This window comes from Alligator mississippiensis, chromosome 4 (genome assembly GCF_030867095.1).
Source record: "Alligator mississippiensis isolate rAllMis1 chromosome 4, rAllMis1, whole genome shotgun sequence".
Classification (NCBI taxonomy): domain Eukaryota; kingdom Metazoa; phylum Chordata; order Crocodylia; family Alligatoridae; genus Alligator; species Alligator mississippiensis.
Genome location: NC_081827.1, coordinates 248,005,813 through 248,024,994, shown reverse-complemented (window position 1 = coordinate 248,024,994; position 19,182 = coordinate 248,005,813). Strand labels below are relative to the sequence as shown.

The following is a 19,182-nucleotide window of genomic DNA, read 5'->3' as shown; positions in this document are numbered from 1 at the left end:
ATGAGCTTCAGATCCGACTCCAGAATCTGTCAGGATGCGTTTTAGTGAGCAGAAGAGAAATTGCTACATCTTTAGTTTCTGGCACGACACCCATTTGCTGAAGTCTTATTGAATGCAGTGGGACGTAAGTGCGAGCTTACTGGTTTTGTTCATATTGTGGTGGAGCCTCAGGTCTCCGTTCATGGATAGGGACCCCATCCCATGCAGTTACTGGGACTAGTTGGAGAAGAACAGCAGTGGAGTGGCGGTGAATCCACAACCAACTGAACTACCTGGCTGGCTGACCACAAGTGTAGCTCTTGTCTACTTGTGCCGGGGATCCAGGTTATAGCCATATTGGTCTAGAGGCAAAAGGAATTGGAGCTCGTGGTAGAGGTGGTATCTTCTATTAGACCAACAAGATTATTTAATTGCAAACTCATCCATTTGAAAACCTATGAGTTCCTTGGATATCACACTGATGTACCCTCTGCTCTCTGGGTCCTAAACTGCCCCACCCAACCAGGCAACCGGTTGTCATTTGACAAGAGTCCAATGGAGACTTCTTTATTCGTTCAACTAAGATTTGTGTGCAGAAGAGCTGGCTTGTTAGCCCTACTATGTATTATCGGTGGAACCATTCCATGTAAAACTTCCTTGGGCTCCTGAAAAAGGGTGAAGAGTGACTTCTTTTTCTTGGCTTCACTGCAGAGAGAATGACCTACAGATAGTAGTAGACCAAAACACCAGGTCAGTTCCAGTAGGTTACCAAGCCGCAATCCCTTGGTAACCGTATCTTGTCGGTCAACGGCTTTGTCTGTCTTAGTCATCAAAACACTTGTAGCAGAATAGACATAACTACCCAGCAAAGGAATGTGCGCTTAGCAAACTCACCATTGGCAGGACATAAGCAGATTGGAGTTTATCAGCGTCCTGGGAGATGTTTATTACTAAGTTCTCTTAAGGAGTCATCACTCAGAAATAGAAGTCAGAAGGTAAATGTTTCTTTTATCTAGAGACAGGCATTGTGAGACCCAAACATGGAATAGAGATGCAAAGACAACGAGGTTTACAATAAATAAGGTCAGAAAAGACTAGTGTGACCATAGTCTGACCCCCTGGATAAAGCAGGATATAGGATGTTCCTGCATCAAAGCCAGCCCAACTTCAATGAGTGTATTTGAACCAGAGTCTGTATTTATAAAAAAATCATATTTGATTTTAAAATGTTTAGTGATGGGGAGTCTATGAAAGCAGGTAACAAGTTGTTCCCAAGGACTATCCTCGCTGTTAAAAATGTGCGCACGTTACTTCTAGTCTGAATTTGTTTGGTTTCTGCTTTAGCCACTGGTTCTGGCTGTATCTTTGCTAGACGGATGGGTCCTCTAGTACCAATTTCCATTTCCCTTTCAGTCGTACAGATTCTGATCAAGTCATCGCTTCACCTTCCTTTTGCTGAGCTAGAGGCTGCCTTTCATCATAAGGCATGTTTTCCAAGCCTTCACTCATTTCTATTGCTCTTCTCTGAATATTCGCCGCTTTTTCAACATCTCTTCAACATTGGGCAAGAAATAGTATTCCTATAACGATTGCACCGCTGCCAAATGTAGAGAAATTGTAGCCTTCCTTCTCCTGGTCCAGCATTTCTCTGGTTAGCCATTTTTTGGGGGCTAGGGTGGTGCGGGTGCTAAGGTGCATGGTTGAATGCCCAGAGGTCACACATTTGAGGCCATCGAAGAAGCGCTTATGGCGTGGCCCAGTCAGATCCCAATAATTCTGCTGAATACCTTGTGACACAAGGACACAAAAAGGAAGGAAGATATTTTTTAATTACAGTGGTCCTTTCTGTCACCAAATCATGGTGGGAGCCCATCGGTGGGGTGGACTAGCCACAATGACCCCCAGAGCTTTTTCAGAATTGCTACTTCCTAGGATGGATTCCACATCCACGTTCTCGTCTTTCTTCCGACTTTCTACTTTGCCCGTGTCCAGCTTACAGAGTGATTCAGATTGCTCTTTATTAGTGACTTGTCATTCTCTGTTTTTATCAGACCCTCTATTTTTGTGCTCTTGGCTAACTTCCAAAGTCATTGATAAAAGTATTAAATAGCTTATGACTAACTGCTCTCTATAGGACTCAATAACGACTCACCTGCTCAACTGTAATTTGCTACTTATAATTACGCTTCAAGACCTATTATTTTAACCAATTTTTAACCCATTTAACCCTGCTATTTTGTGGTGTTTTAATTCATTAAGACTCGAGGTGTCCAGTCTTACAAAAGTCTAGTGCATCAACACTATCGACCAAATTTATAGTCTCATACAAAAAAACAAGTTAATTTGGTAGTACCTTTTGTTCATAAACTTGTTGATTTGGTATTAATTGAATGAATCCCCTTTTAATAGCTTTGTTAATAGGCCCTCTATGCCTGCCATTCCATTGTTTTGCCTGGGACTGATATTTTCCTGACAGATTTCTATTTATACGGATCATCTCATTTACCCTTTCTGCAAACATTAGTTTTCCTCCTGTCCTTGGTGTTTGAAAACAGAACTCATTGGGTAGCTCTTTTAAATGAGTTGGGCAAAATTAAGGGATCTGTAGAAGACAACTTTAAATCAATAGCTGCTGTTTAACATCCTCTTTAGTAATTGTTGGAGGGAACTATTTCATCGTTGTCATATGAAATGACCTAGTCCATCTTTTCCCTAAACACAGAAAAGAAAAATGTTTGCCTTGTTTACCACTTTCTGCCGTATTAGGGACGAAGTTATTAGTCCATCTACTAATGGATCATTATCATTGTTAGGATTTCTTTTGTTCCTGATATAGTTAAGTGACTTTTAATTGTCCTTAAATTTGCTGTATGCATCACAGTTTGAAGTCTTTCATGGTAAAGCAGCTTTTTCTCTTGTGCATTATAGATATATGTTTTAGGATCCAGTTATCTTAGTTCCTAATGTGGCTTGGTGCTTCACACCAGGCACCAGTTGGTACTCTAACCTATGCTTTATCTTTTTAGAGCGCTGGCTTGCAAGCATTTAAGATAATGTGCTGCTAAGTTGTTGGTGACCTGGAAAGATGTAATGCTATTTTTGAAGCAGAGTGCCACCCCCCACCCCCTGACTCAGTCCTTCCTAAATCAGTTTTTACCTGCCACTTTAATATTTCATTTATGTGAACTTTTCCACCACTTCCAGGAATGCCAGCTAGCTCTAATTTATATAATAAAGGAGCAATTCTGATCCCCTTTGTTTATTATCCAGGCTTAGCTTTGGTGTAGAGGCAATTAAAGATTTTCTTCTCATCAAGTCCCTGGGTACCTTGATTAATTTTAATCTTGACATCTTGATTTTATGCTAAATGAGTGCTCATTTGTTCCCCCCTTTCCACTGTCCCTTGTTGTTGCTCGTTTAATGCCCTCCTGACTATAGTAGCCTAGAAAATCGCTTCCCCTTCTTCTTCCCCTTGGCAATGAAAGTCAGCCAAACTGTACAGTCATCTTTTCCTGTAGGATATCATCCACTGTTCCCCAAACCCCATATTTTACCTAACTAGATGTTCACTTCCATAATTTTATGACCTCTGTCCTGCTCTTTCTTCTCCTTCAGCATATTTTTAATGTCTTTGACCAAGCCCGTCATCTGTATTATTTCATGTGAAGCTGCTTTGATGTTAGTTTTCATATGATGATCCATCACTGGCAGATCCTTACGCACTGGTTTGAGATGCTTATTCAGTCTTGTATGTAGGTTAATACGCTGGAGCATCCTATTTCTTGTCAAGTTTTCTTTCCATTTTTACCAGCATATATCTCTGACCAGGATTATCTGTCTTCTTTGAATGACTGGAGATCTACTTGTTTGTACTTCTGGTTGGATTGAGCAGCCATCCGCAGGTACGATATGTCCCATAAGTGCCGAGGGCATGTTGTAGCAATGTGGGATTCCTTCCCTAGCCCGCCCAGTCAGTCTCCAGTCATAGGCAATTTTGCCTTGTCCTGTGATCTTCCAAGCCTCCTCTCTTGTCTCTGGTTCCAATATGAGACAGTCTTCTTGCCATTTCTTTTGGGGGGGGGGTGTGTGTTTATGTGTGTGTATGCATGTGCTGTGTGGTATGCTTGTACTATTGGCCAAGAAGCCCACACATGTCTTTCTAGTATAATGCTATTTGTATAACTCTTGCTTCTTCTTCCCCAGTCCTCTCATTCCCATGCCTGCATGCTGGTGGCTGATGGATTTCATCTTCAATATTGCAGTCTGTTAAATGGATTTAATTCATGTGTTGCAGTATACATTTTACACGTGGGCAATGGAGGGGGGAATCGAGAGCTAGAACCACTGTCCAGTTCCTATAACTTAGGCCTTCACCACTTCTTTGCTAAAGGAGACCTGCTTTAGGGCACAGAGCTGGTCACCGTCGTTACCAGACAGCATCGCCACCCTTGCACCTACACACACCCAGTATACCACACTTTTATCAAACAAAGTATTTATCTGAGGCTTTATTCATGAGCTCTCAGGATCCCCCAGCTCCTTCAATATAGAAATTAAACCCAGAGGGAAATCTCCTTTTAATCGCTTCCAATTTCCAAACGATTCAGTATCCAGTTTGGCCATCCCTAAAGGCCTCTCTCTGCTCTGTCGGAGTCCAAGTCCGGTGCTCTGTCTGAGTAGGGCTTCAATTCCCAAACTCATCGTTTCACCCAGCCCAGCTGAAAAAGGAGTCAATTCTGTGTTTGTTAGAAATCAGAGTTTCCATTTCCCTCGGACCATTCGCATGCCCAGCATGCATGTGCATGCACGCACAACACACACACACGCTCACACGTATACTCTTGCACCCCCCCCCAAGAAGGGGTCAATATGAACCAATTTTTGTGGCCTTGAAATCAGTCCCTTATCTTGCTGATCCTCTACTCCAGCCTCTCTACTGTCACGGGGGTATGCTGATACCCATCTTTCTATATCTGCCAGCACGGGAGATATGTTTATTAAGCATTCATGAGGTGTTAATGGTTTCTGCTCACATGAAGAATGGTGACTAGAGCAGTTTTGGCATGTTTTCCCCTGCAAAAGAGTTTGCTGAAAGCACGACATTTTGCTTTCTTCAAAAAAATGTTTGAACATTTTGGTCTTTCTTTGGGGTGGGGAGTAGGAGGAATGCCACTGCTGAAAATTAAAATATATATATTGAATTTTCATTGAAAACCCAGAGTTGCAGTGCATACTCTTTTTTGTGGATGTTTTCGCTTGATCAAAAAAAAGCACTTTCCATTAAAGAAGAAAAATCGGAATTTTTTTGACTGGTTTTAATCGGGATACATCACTTCTAAGCCAAGTTGCTTGCCAGGTAACTTACCCCAATGTTTTTCCATAATATATTAACCCAGAGTCTTAATGCAAGGGCGCCTTTATTATCTTTTTTCTGACAGTTCTTCACTCGTCGGAATTTGTTTGGTAAAAATCTCTCATGATAAGACACGTACCAAAGGCTTTGAAAGTACAAATATGACTTTGTTTTCCAGTTCTACTTCTCTCTGACCCCACCGTCCCTCTTTCTCTCGGCTCTTCCATAGTAGGAAACAAAGACAACTTCTAACAGAGAAGCAAAAGTTGTATACTCCTGTCTGCATGTCTCAGCATGGACCTGGTGCCTAATCTGTGTCTGACTTCGGGCTTTTATGTCTGCTCATATGTTTTGATGATGTATTGTAATTGTTTTAACCCAGCATGAGAAAGATAATTTCTGTTCGAGGTGCTCAGGTTGGACTGGCGTCTCGCCGCCTCAAATTGCTGAGTTGAAAATCAATGTGAAACAGGAGGAAATGATTCAGATTTCTCTGTTTACTGAAAAAAAAAAAAGAAAGGGTTTAATGTCGAGGAGTTACTAATTCAAAGTGAAGGGCGTGTTTATGGAAATAGAAAGTCAGCATTTTTGGGGGTTCAGAGCAAGCACAGTGCAGATTTCTCCAGTAAAGCCTTTTATCCACCAATACCTCAGGCATGAGCTGGAAGCAGCTGGGAGGGGAGAAAGTAGTTTCCTACCTCTGGCTTACCTAACCTTTGGCCTCTCCTGAGAGTCAAAAAGACATCCAGTTAATGCTAATTACATTGGTGATATGCGTGGGCCAGACGACTCATTACCTATGGGCTTCTAGATGGCACTAATTCCTGATCTCTGCCATCAACCCAATCTTAATTTAAACTTGGCCTCCTCCCATGTAAATGAAATACCGTACGTCTCTGCAAGTGATCATTTTGTACTGTGATCAATGTGGGAAGACCTACTTGTGCATATGGAGCTGGAGGGAGTCATGGAGAAGTAGGGGCATTGATAGGCCCCAGTTGAAGTCCCCAGTCTTAGTTGTAGCCAACACCCAATGTCTCTGGAGAGGCTTAAAAACACCCTAACACATATAGGGTGTTCGAGATCAGGCCCCAGACCAGGGACAGATCAGTGGGGCCTGATCTGCATCTCCGCGTTAGAGACATGGGAGCCCTGTATTACTGGACTGGGGCCCTGTGCACCTCCTTAGCCCAGCACTGCTGGATCGGGGCCCCATGCTGCCTCCCTCCACCCCACTAGAGGCTCCTTGTTGCCTCCCTTGCTGGATCGGGGCCTCATGTCACCTCCCTTGCCCCACGATGTGTGCAGTTGGCTCCTGTGTGCCCAAGTCACATCTATGCTGCCTCTGTGTGCCAGGCTGGCATGCTGTCCAGCCCGCAGGGCTCCCTGCCAGTCCAGAAATTTGTCGGCAGGGGAAATTTGCCGCTGTTCCCTGCTGCCGGATTTTTGGACATGTGGGCTCCAGTAAATGGGTACACAGGAGCTTGTATTCTTCCATTTCCTGCCCCTACAACACGCTACGTGCCCACTCTCCCTCCAGGAAATCCTTGCAACACCTTCTTTGGGCTGGGATCTCAGTGTGTCTCCCATTTCCCTCTCCCCAGTTGTTCTGGTGTTGCCCCGTTTCCCCCCTTCTTCATGCCCTTCCCCATCACATCGTCTTCCCCACCATGGCAAGATGTCCTGTTCCTCCATCTGCCACAGGCTTGGGTTTGAGTGACACCCTCCATGTGAGGGTCCTGGTTGGCTTCCCCCCACCTTTGTAGCAAAGACGGTTCACCACCTTTTCAAACATCACCTTTTCCACCTCTGGGCGTATTTCCCCCCTCCCCATCTCCACTGCTAGGTCACTGCTTCCCCCATGGCCATCAGGTCCTCCTGAGTCCCTTGTCAATCTGGTTTCTCTCCATGCTCATTCATTTCCTTCCCCCAAATTCCTTTTTCCAGCAATCCTTCCTCACCCCAAACTTCATTGTCACCTTTGGGTCTCTACCGCTCCACTCACCACTTCCCTCTAGCTCTCTCTGCTTCCTTCTCCTCCTCCTCCATCTCCTCCTCTGTCCACATTTGGCTCTTCTCCCCCAGCTTTTTCTACCCTGGGCTCCATTTAAAGTCTCCCTGTAACACTGCCTTATTCCTATTGGATTTACGTGGTATATACTCTCTCCTAACACCGCGAGTAAGAACTTTTCCAGCTATATAAGTTGGTCTAATAAAAGAGATCAGATTTACCCAAAGAACCTCGTCCACCTATGTCCTTAGATCAGCATGGGTACAACCTAGACCTCTGCTACCTTTGACACTTGAAGGCAGCTGCAGGGAAGGCTGAGTTCCTTTGCCCGGCTTTTCCTATGAATCAAGATTTTCTGGCATTGCAGAAAATAGGGTGGTGCCCTTCGGCACCTCAGATGCTCCTGGAAATGTTGAAATTGCAGCATGCACCGTTCCAAAGCTATCACATTTCTAAGAGAAAATCCCTTAAGCATGAGTTAGACCTCATGTCGCTGGGCCCAATGAAGGTTGCTGTAATGTCTCGAGGCAAATCCTGAGTAGCTCAGTTTTGCGGTCCAGGAGCTGCAGGTGGTGTTCTCACTCGGTCCTTAAGTAAGTCCAGAAGTGGATCCATTTCGCGTTGTCTGCATAAGCATGTTCATTAAACCTGCAGCTCTAATTTAAACTAGATCGGTACAGTCATTTGGAGCGACATCATTTTGCAAGTTCAAAAGAGGCCTCTGATTTCAGACGTCTATGTTACACAACCTGACTCGCTATAATGATGTCAGTTCTCACGACTCTTCCACGAGTGATGTGAATTTACCCAGGACTGTGGGTCATGGGAGAAACTTTCCTGAATTTCGGCACTTCTGGGGAAGGAGGCAAAGGACCCTCTCCAGCTGACCCCATCACGGCCGTTTCAGGAGGCCGACAGAGCTCTTTTTTTCTACTTTTCCAACAGCCGGGCAGAGGAGAGCATAGAAGGAGACCTCCATCTACCTCCTGTGCCCTCGTAAGCAACAGGAAGTACGCCCCCCCCTGCAGCACCCGGTTTGGGAACTAGGAGGGAAGGGGTGCAGGACCTTTGGAGCCTGCAAGGGGAAGAAAATGGCTTCACATGTTAATATGGGGTAGCTAATGCACTATAAATTTACACCCAATGAAACTGTGCACTAGATTGCCTGTAAAGCTGAGATCTTAGTCATTTCCAAGGACAGAAATGTTGTGCAAGGGCAGGCTGGAGTCTGAACCGGGTGTCAAAAGGCACTCACAAATGATTAGTCATGGGTTAATAACTGCGCTGCTCTTTCCGAGATTGATGTTGTATGAACCCATGTAGATCCTGCAGTGATAAACTGCGTGTTTGGATAGTCCATGCATTTTCTGGTGGCTTGTGGTTAGAGCCCCCTCTCCTCCCCTCTTTATTCAGTAACTTGAGACTGCTGTTGAGAGAAAAGAAAATACAGGGGTCAAATTTTGCTCGGTATGCAAGCCGTGACTTCACCAGGTTAACTGCTGCTACTTCCGTGCAACTGAGGCCAGAATTTGGCTCACAATTTGGAGACTAAAAAAAAGGAACAGCAATACTATCGTGAGCCAGTGGTCAAACTTTTTACTCAGTTCATAAGCAGACTTACTTACGCGAAAGGCTTTTGCTGTGAGCCACTGCCTTTTGCAAAAGAAAAGATGCTAAGAATATTCCTCTGCGTGTACAAATTAACATGGGGGGGGGTGGGATGTAATTATTTTTAACTTGGAGACTTGAATGATGTATTTGATCATTTTAATCTTGTGTAAGGAGATGAGATAGATGATAGTGAAGGCAATAGAGAGACTGTAGTTCTTATCTATCTTTTGAGATCGGTCGGGAAGATGTCGAGTTGTTCGGGGATGCTTTTGTGATGTCTTTCTGCAGCTGTCTTTCTAGGCGGCTTCGATCTTGGTCATTAGGGAGCAATTCAGTAGGCCAGTCGCGTTCCCAATGGAGAAGCCCCCCAGCCAAGCCTCATTGTGACCTTGTGACAGTTGTGATAAAATAGTTTTGTGCACAGCTAGCCAAAACCGATCATTATTCAATGAACATTTTCTGGGGGGAGAACTTTTTTCCCTACAATTTCTGGGGAAAAGAAAGTGGACTGTGAAGAGCGTCGGTGTATTCCCAGGCTCGCTGGCTGCTGCTTCCAGACCAGTGCCCTTAGAAGAAAGTGTTGTGCCCATTCCTCATGTGCTTAGTAGGAGGGATTGTTTTAATAGGAAAGTTTTATGGTGTCTTGTTTTCCCTCAAAGGCAAATGTGACTTTGTTGTTTTTAATTCTGGAGGGATTTCTTTCTTTTAATATCCAGTGCAGCTGTTAAAATAGCTGGGGTTGTCCAGGGCAAACCATATAGCACTTTCCTTGCTCAGATCTCACATGGTTGCCTTTTTAGTGTCACTGCAGAATTATATTACAGGGCGTCTGAGCGGTGCTCGGTATTAGTGTCAAAATCAATTACCTAACCCTCCGCCGGCGGAGAAAGCTGCAAACCTAAAGAACAGGCCGAGTAATCCATTTTGGGTTTCTAATTCTGAGTAATGACTGAGGGCACATGCTCATGTCTGAATAAATGCACGGGGTCTTTCTCTGTATAGGCACTCCAAACCGTGCACTCTTTACCAGTAAAAAGCAGGCTCCCCGTGAAACCCTTTTTCACGTCAAATGGTTCGCGGCTACGATTAATCTGTCACTGGATGTAGCAAGTCTTTGAGGCACAGAGCAATGGAAGAAAGTTTAGCACTGAGCAGAAAACAAAATATATATTGCTTAAAAAAACCTCTAATGGAGTGGGCTTGATAGAGAATGGGCTTTCTGCCTTCTTATAGTGGTGAGAGAGAAACTGTTTTTTAGTATTGTCTTTCTGAGGATCTTAAAGCGCTTTGCCAACATGACTAAATTAGGCATCGCAGCTCACTGCCAAGGCAGGAAAGTGCTGCTTCCCATTGTGCAGATGTGGCAACTGAGGTTAAGTCGTTTGCTGGAAGTTGCATAGGACAGTGGTTTTCAACCTGTGGTCCATGGACGCCTGGGGGTCCACAGGCGACATCTGAGGGGCCCGTGAAAGATGATTATGATCTGATGAAAGTATGTGAAGACCCACACTTACAATTCAAAGGGGTCTGCACCTCCATTCAGACTTCCCAAAGGGGTCCGCACATGAAAAAGGGTTGAAACCCATGGACATAGGAAGTCTGGAATGGGTCAGAAGAGAGTCTAGGGTCTTTCGAGACTCCCTTGACTGCCATAACCACACGGCCAAGGTGCTTCCAGAACGCAAGCTAGATGGATTGAGGGGAGAAGCTTTGCCAATGCTGTCTAAGCACTTGTGTCAACCCCGATAAAAAAAGAACAAGTCAGGGGCTGATTTGGATCTATGCCCATTTACTCCTTGGTATCTGCCAGCAATAGTGTTCCCTATAAGAAGCAACAGCAACTTTGACTGGGATTCTTGCTTCTTAGCAGCTATTCGGAAACCCACCAATTTATATCAGAGTGGATCCTGAGTTGGTGTCCGATGGGAACAACTTTTTGGTCATTGCCGACCTGGTGAAACAGTGGTTTGGAGGGTAAAGACTCAATATCGCATTTCCAGTTCTTTCCATCACCCAGTCCTCTTAACAAAGCAAAAATAATTATAGACTTATTTACCCTAAATCCCTTAAATCCCATAAGATTAGGGTAGTTGCAGTCTAATCCAGTATTTGAGAAGGATTTACCTGTTTTAATACAACCATTTATTATAATCGCTCAAGTTATTTTTTTTCATTCATAATTAACACGCAGACAAAAGAAGGGAATAACCTAGGGTTGGGTTTTCAAGAGCATCCACTGATTTTGGGGGACCTCGTGGGAGGGGGGTGCTAATCAGCACGCATTGGAGCAGACTTGATTTAATGCTTCAGCAGCCTCCATCATGTGCTTTCAGCATCCCCACATTTGAAAACCTTGGCGGGGGCACTTTCACTAAAGTTCGTTGAACGAGTTTAGTTAAAGTGTCCCTGCCACCATCGGGAAGTGTGGGACGCTGAATACAAGTGACGCTGTGGGTGCTTTAATTAGAGCGGCTCTTAGAGCTACTCAAATTAAAATTCCCCTGCCCTACACCCTGGGGCGCATGTATAGACACCCTCAGTGTTCAGTGTGCCCAATTTGAGCCACATTTAAATGTCTGATTTGCAGAAAGTAGACCCATAGCAGCTTCTGAAGATCAGACTTTTTCAAGGTATCTCAGATGGGGCAACCCTGGACTTGAAGCATCCTTGAATCCCTAGACCCTTTTGAACACGTAGGCCTGAGTTTTGCAGCACACAAACATTTCATTAAAACTGAAGCAAGAGCGTCCTTTAAAAAATTCAGAGCAAATGCCTTCTTGACCACTTGCTTTATTGTGCTTTATAGGTACAGAAGTACTGTTGTTAACTGGATGGTGATTAGTCCTTTATAGCTGCTCCATGAGATTAACAAGCACCTCCGCTCTGAACGCCAGCGGGAGTTGTGCTTCTGTGTTCCTTCAATGCTTTTGAAAATCTCCCCTTCTATGCATCATTTGCAAACCCAGGAGACTAAAAGTTGACGTTTAAATCCATGTTTTGGCAAGCAAATAAAAGCTGCCTGTATAAATTTCTCCCAGCACTTGCAAACTTCAGTGGCAGAAGTAGGTATGAGACTTGTTTCTGAAGAACCGGTCACTCACTTAGATGCCTAAAATAGGCACTTGCAGATACCCAACTTTAGGCACTCCGGTTGGAAAAAGTTGGCCATAATACACACATCCAACAAGTAAAAGGTTTCCATTTTCTGTGCACTCTAGTTAGTCTTATCCAAAACGTAGGGCACATTCACATCACCATGGTCACAGTAAGCCCCGAGGGGAGAGGAAGGGTCTGATTTCAAACAAAATTGGAAAACCTTGAAATGGGGGGGACTAAGAAGAAACAGGTGGCAGGCTAGTAATTTGGCCTTGGCTGTTTATTTGCTTAACGAACAGAAGCCCAAGCTGTCAGACCCAAGTCAAACACTCCACCAGTGGAGTATATTTATTTCATACACGATCCGTTACCCAACCTAATTTCTGGATTAGAGTCTTGTACAGCTCTGGCCCCAGTGGAAACATCCCGTTCTTACCATCAAGCCTGATGCTGGCTGATGCGGGGAGGGCTGGGGTGCTTGTTAGTGCTGTGCAGACACTTGTGTGTCATCAACAAATCTTATAATTGTGATGCTCACCGTTCCAAATGCTGGCTTCCAGTTGTGTGTCTGCAAACTGAGCCCACAAATCCAGTGCTTTAATGCCTCCATTAACTTGAACTGCATGCACTTGCCCTTCTTTTGCCAACAAAATTGTATCATTTCTACAAACATCCCAGAAGTATTTTTTGTGGTTGAGTGAAAGCGATGTTGTTAGGACCTTAGGCACTGATCCTGCAAATGTGCAAATGCGCTTAACTTTAAATGTACAAATAGCTCACTTTCCTGGGACCGTTCAACTGCTTCAAGTTAAGTGTATGCACAAATGGCTGCCGGATGAGTACCCTTAAGATTAAGAGCAACATGACATGCATTAAAAAGGAAGGGAGAAAATGCGTTTCTTCCCCTGATATTTTAAAAGACATGGAGACAACTCAAGAAAGAGGAGGTCAGGGCAGCAGCTCCAGCAGGGCAGGAGCTGTAGAGGAAAAGGCTGTGGTACAAGACTGCGAGATATGGAAAAAGGTGCTTTTTGTTTGGTTTTTTTAAAGATAAATGCTGCAGATAAAATGTTGCATGGTGGCACTAAGATGCAGCGCAGAACTTGCATAGTTTTTCTCTGCTTGATTCAACTTGCCCAGGCAAAGGTTGAAGTGAAGAAGAGCACTACCTCTCTGCAGGCACCCTCTTTGGACGCAGACACCGAGGACCTACTTCTCTAGACGGCTCAGGAGTTAGCCGTTTATAATTGTTTTACCTTCTGCTGGTAAGGTAGGAAGGTAGCAAAACCATGTCATTGGAGTACCATATTTTCTTGCATACAATATGCATCTTCCCCCCTCCAAAAGCCCTTTCCCTGCAAAAAAAGCCCTCCAAAATTGGGGTGGGTGTAGAAAATCAGCTTAATGTCTGGAGGTGGAGGCATCCTGATTTGCCTCCCGTTTCACAGGGCAGCAGCTGTGGTACAATTATTCAGGCAATTGTGGGAGTCTCTTGACTTAATGGCTCCTTATTCTTCTCTTGGCAGGTGTTAACTCTTCTCGCCCTTTTAATGGTCTCCATCACTAATCAAACAAACCTTTCTTAGGGTACTTTTTCTGTCTCCTAGCTGCTCCTCCTCTCTATTGCACAGCTTCTTTAACTCAGGTTTTTTAGCTCTTTAATACATACCCTTGAGCTCTTTTCAAAACCATATATCTATCCATCCTCAGAGGCTATAGAAGTGAGTCTTCAGCACCAGCTTTGATCATGCCAAAAAGGGAAGTGAGCAAACTGAAGATTAGGCTCTCTCCCTGCTCTATGCAGCCATAACTCTGGAAAAAAATCTTTTCTTTCTGCCTTCCAAAAGCAAGGCGATTATATTTGGAGGAGTGTCGTATGCAACAAAATACATCATTTGTGCATTAAGCGCCATTGACTTGAAAGCTGTCAATCAGCCTATCATTAAAGATACAGAAAGGCAATCCAATCTAAATTGCACACGTCAAATTAAAAATATCGAGGTCGTGAGGAACAAAACCCTTGAAGTGAGCACATCTGGATTACAGCCAAGTGAAGGATGAAATGTGTGCAGCATGCAACACAAATGGGAGTTGCTGGTATTTTATGTGAAGGTCGGTTTTTAAGATTGGTGGACTTTTTTTTTTAATCCAGGCTGCTCACTACTCTGTTCATCTTTGCTCGCCAAGGCAACGTGAGGAAGATTTGGATTGATGCAGTGACAGTCAAACTCACTTGGGTCAGAAAGTTCCCTTCTGGTTTCCCAGAAGTATTTTGGCTGGTCCAGTTAATTCCTGTAACTTAAGCAGCTACTGTGCTCCAGTAAATCTCAAGTGCTGGATGGTTTACAAGAATGACAATTGAAACTAGAACAGGGAAAGAGATCTAGCTGTGGGTTTCCCCAAGACCTGTAGAAAGGCGGTAGGACTGCTCCAAGTTGCCGGATGGTTTCAGTATATGCCACCGACACATCTCCTATAGTGGGCCAACAGAGATGTTTAAAATAAAGTAAGTTAAAGTTGGGAGGATGCCTACAGAGAAGTAAATGTGTCTGGAGGTCAGAAATGAAAGTGTGTGTAAGGAAAACACAGTTTTGGGGTGCATTTGATTATCCAGGGATACATTTTTTTCCTTGCAGAACCAGCCGGTTGGTGTGGGCCAGGTCTGGGAAAGATTGGCTGGTATTTTGATATTCTTTGCTATTCTGCACTGTAAGATACTGGTCAATGCATCCTTCACCCCTCCTTACTCTGGCAAAACTCTGGGTGATTTTTCTCCTCTGACTTTGGGGCTGGAAGAACCCGTCAACAAGCAAGGGAAGTTTTCCCTGGCCACTAAGTGCTGAGTAGGGTCTTAAGGATATGCTTTGTCTTGTTATTTCAGGTGGGTAAAAAATTGGGAAAGGGCACGTTTGAGCAAAAAGATTTGTTTTTCATTTTAAAAAAGAATGTATTTGCATCCAGGCAAACAGCAGATTTCTGGGCAGTCTGAGTTATCGCTGTGACGGCTCGGCACGTGATAAATGGTTCGTGGTCATGTGGACTAAACCTCTGGATCTCGCTACCACTTTCCATGCTCTTCATTCATACAAAACCCCTGGCCCATCCTCAGTCTCCTTCCTCCCCGCTGTCAGTGGTTCTCTCTTAGAGGCCTGCAATTCCCCCTCCTCTCACTCCCTCCACCCTGTTTTTACACTAAGGATATCATAACCTACAAAATCAAATCCAGTCAGAGCTTTTATTATTTTTTTGGAAGAACTGAATGAAACCGTTGAGGTCTTGAGTGTCTTCAACAGCTGCGAGGTGCTGGGGAACGGAGAGCACTCGATACCTTGCAGAATCGTAGGCCGTTTCTGTTTCCAGTTATCGGGGTGAGGAACGTAGCCGATCGTCGTCGGCCTTTATGTCTGCATTGTGCGAAGCATTGGGCTTTCCCTTGCGGCGTTGCTTTTGCTTTTTCTTCTGTTCAAGAAATGACTGAAACGTGGGTGTGTGTGTTTTGTGTTCCTTAGGGTTGCTGAGCTGGAATATGCATGTCTAAGATGGAAACTTCTGCTTCAACTGCTGCTGGGAAAAAGGAAGGGAAAGGTGCAATTCTGGAGGGGAATAGCTTTACAGAGACGGGGAAGAAACCTGCTCCCTTAGCAGCGGCAACGGCGGCGGCGGCGGCGGCGGCGGCAGCGGTGGCACAAGGAGGTACTTAATGTTTTCCACACTTTGAAAGCAGCAGGGGTGTCTTTCATTAGACTGTTACAATTTAATACGAATGGTGGCATATGTCCTCGTGTGAACATGCTGAGTTTATTGGGGATCTCAGCCTGAGAAGGTCACCAGGATCGAAGGCTGATAGCTTGCAGGCGCTCTGCCGTTGTATGCAGTGCACCAGGTCGTTGTACCACACTAGTCTGCTATCGCTTCTGACAAAATTGGATTTAGGGGTAGAGAAAACAAAGTTTCCACTGACGTGGAATCAAATCTGAATTAAATTTAACCGGAAGAGACTTCTGACCATCGGCCACTGCCACACACTGTGGATTGGCTTTCTGTGATGCACAGGGCATATTTCTGTTACATATTATAATGTCAGGTAGTGGGGTTGGTAAAGCTAAGCACATTTCGTATTAACGTCATCATAGCAAATGGTGCACGCGTCTTGCATCTGCTTTGATTTTTCTAATGACAGCTGTAGCCTTTTTGGTCCTTGCTGTTGGTGTTTTGCTGCTAGGGAAAGACCCTGGATCGCTCTGAACCATGCAAGATGGCACACAAGTACAGATTTTTTTTTTCCCTCCCCCGATTTCTCAATATTTCTGTTGCATCAGAAATAGTCCAGAACTTGATTTCCTTCTCCCCATTGAGCACGTTCACTAAGTGTTTGAGCATATTGCCATTGAGGCCAGTGGCAAAACCCTTGTGGACTCCAGTGGTTTCAAGGGTTGCACGTCGATATATTGATAGTATAGGCAGCAATTTAAACATGACTTGCAATGGCAGACAGCGGGGGCACGTTGGCCTGTTTCTTTGCCCAGCTGTGCTCCTTCAGGGAAGAGAGGAAAAGGTGGATCAGTTCCTTGCAGGACTGAGTAGGGGGGAAACCTTGCCACATTTAAAGGCAGTGTGTAAACTCTCAGTCAGGCAGGAAGGTCAACCAGCTGCATCTCATTAACTCTGGAGGTACAAGGGAGCGAAGCCACTTGGAGCGGGCCCCTTCGCACTAGGGAAAATTTCACTCGCAGCCTGCAGAGGAGCCGTCTCCCGGGCCCATAGGATGGAGCAAAGGGCAGCCCTGGGCTCATGGATGCAAGTCACTTGATGAGAGCGCAGCCTCTTAAAACAAGGGGAATTTACTTTGATAAGACAGCGGGGTTCAGAGCTCATGCCATGTGCATGTGGCAGACTTATCCCGCTCTGCAAGTAAATACTGTGTGTTGGCAACCAGTATTTGGACCCTAAATTAAACGTGGCGATTGATACTGGGAGTGCTTAGCAGTGTTAAGACCGAATGAGGAAAGGATATGGTTTCTAAACAGGGGGTTATAATGGCTGTGTAGGATCCTATTACCCTTTTGTCTCTCGCCTGTTAAGCTGCATCCGTCTCCGAATGGCTGCTTATACCCCAGCTCTGAATGCCAGCGCGAGGAGCTCTTTCAGCATTTGGTGATGTTTTCAGGTGCCTGGAAAGGAAGGTTTCTTGGCTCAGGTGGGCAGTATTACCTTCTGGCTGGGTACAGAAGCAGAATGACCTCTCCCAGGACGGTGTGGAAAGGCAGTTAGATCTCTACCATTTGTGTGTGTGACCAGTGGCATCCCCAGGGCTTTGTAAGTAAAAAATACACTGTAGAGCTAGTGAGTTTCTACCTCAAAATGAATCCTCCTATTCCTCCTTGCATGCCTAGTAATTACTCATCTCAAGAAAGCAGCAAGTGTATGTATGGGCTGCTGCATGGTGTAGGTAGCAAGAGTTAGTAACTTGAGTTTTGCTTTCAGTTGGCAGAGCTAAGATAGCTACCCCGGCCTTTCCTGCACCAGCTGTATAAATCTGTTTTACGCATCCATTCTTTCCAAAGCTCTCACTAGAGCTAAGAAACATAGCGGAAAGTTCAAATGTACGGGACAAGGAGACTGCTGTTGGTATGTAGCATACCAGAGCCGTTCATCTCCTTGATCAATCTTGTCAACCAAGGAAGAGTCTCTTAAAAAACCCAGAAGAGCTCTTACAAAGTAATGCTTAGGAGACGGGGCTGGGCTGAATCCAGTCTTGAACGGGCTGGGAGCTAAACTTCTTTTAACAATTACTTGTTCGTATTTAGGGAATGGAAAAATTTGTGGGAGTGACATCTGCAAATCTGCCATCAAGAGGCCAAATCTGACCGCTGCTAAATAAGCATAAGACTTTGATTTGGAAAACATCGAGGCATCTCTTTAACATGATACGTGTCCAGAACAGCACCCACCACCTAGGGCATGTTATAAACACCAATTGATGTCAATGAGACTTTAGCGTAGGCTTAATTTTTAGTGCTTGCTTAGCTGCTATTGTGAGCAGAATGCTTTCTGAGATTGGTACCTAAATCTGAAATAACTTTATCGAAGACAATTCAATTCTTCTGGATTTATAAAGGTGGAACCGAGACCAGAATCTGCCCCCAAAGCTGAGTTTTCTCCACCCGTTTGGTTTCCAACTGGAGACTTGTTTCTTTTTTTATGCATGTGACATTGTGTTTCACATTAGCTCAGTGCTATCTACTCTGAAATGAATGATTTACAAGCTCAACATTTCTCATCTGATTAAACCGAAGTGGAAGAGTAAGAAGAAGATTGTTTGAAGATGTCAGGAGAAGTATGATGAAAGCATTGTGTAATGAGATGTAAAGAGCAAAATCTATATCATGCTGTGAAAAGAAGTGTTAATAAATTACCTAAAATGGCTAGCAGTAAAGTAGGCTCCAGATCTGATAGTAGCCTAGAAACTTTGCGAACAGTATGAATGTTATTTTATTTTTTGAAGATCTCCCTCTGTAATCTGAATAGGATGAAGTGAGGGTTTCCGAAGTGGAAAAGTTCCTCGAAAGGCCAGTGGTGTGTGCTTATGTGTGTTTACTTGCCTAGATATAGAAAATTAATTGGACTGCTTCATTTACGTAGGAGGGTTGCAGTGATGTCGCCGCGATGCTCCAGGAAATATAAAAGAGGATATGAGGTTTTGGTGATTTTTTTTTTATTCGACCAGTGCATCCTTGCGAGCGATGTGTAAACCGTGATTTAGTCAGACGTGCATAACCATACTTAGCATTTCGATAGCAATCTTCATGCTTAAAGTTCTTAGCAGATGTGGGTTAATTACTTGGAAAAGGCCTGTGAGATGGGTGCTGTTTGTATACTCCTATTTTACAGACATGGAAAACTGAGGCAGAGGCATACCCAAAAGAGGGGGGCGGTCCTGAAACATTTGAGTTTTTCAGCTCCCAAAGGCCACATGTCTCTGTCTGCTCCAACCTAAGTCCTAGATTTAATTTATTATATAGATTATACTTTCCCTATTGGCGCTGCCTACCTACGACATTATTCCATGGTAACGTTGCAGCTGCAACACGTGTTCTCCAGATCCAGACAAACGTGCTCCACGGTCCTCTTT

General features: G+C 44.4%; 1 protein-coding gene across 3 annotated transcripts in view; it reads left to right on the top strand.

Moving 5' to 3' along the window:
- The window catches only part of GLI2 (GLI family zinc finger 2), a 270,831-nt gene that overhangs the window by 44,616 nt on the left and 207,033 nt on the right, over nucleotides 1–19,182 (top strand). For all 3 annotated transcript variants that reach the window (XM_019480421.2, XM_059727488.1, XM_059727489.1), the window contains one exon: nucleotides 15,560–15,743. In XM_019480421.2, the coding sequence (XP_019335966.2) occupies nucleotides 15,581–15,743 (163 nt within the window). In that variant the 5' untranslated portion in view covers nucleotides 15,560–15,580. The remainder of the gene's footprint in view (nucleotides 1–15,559; nucleotides 15,744–19,182) is intronic.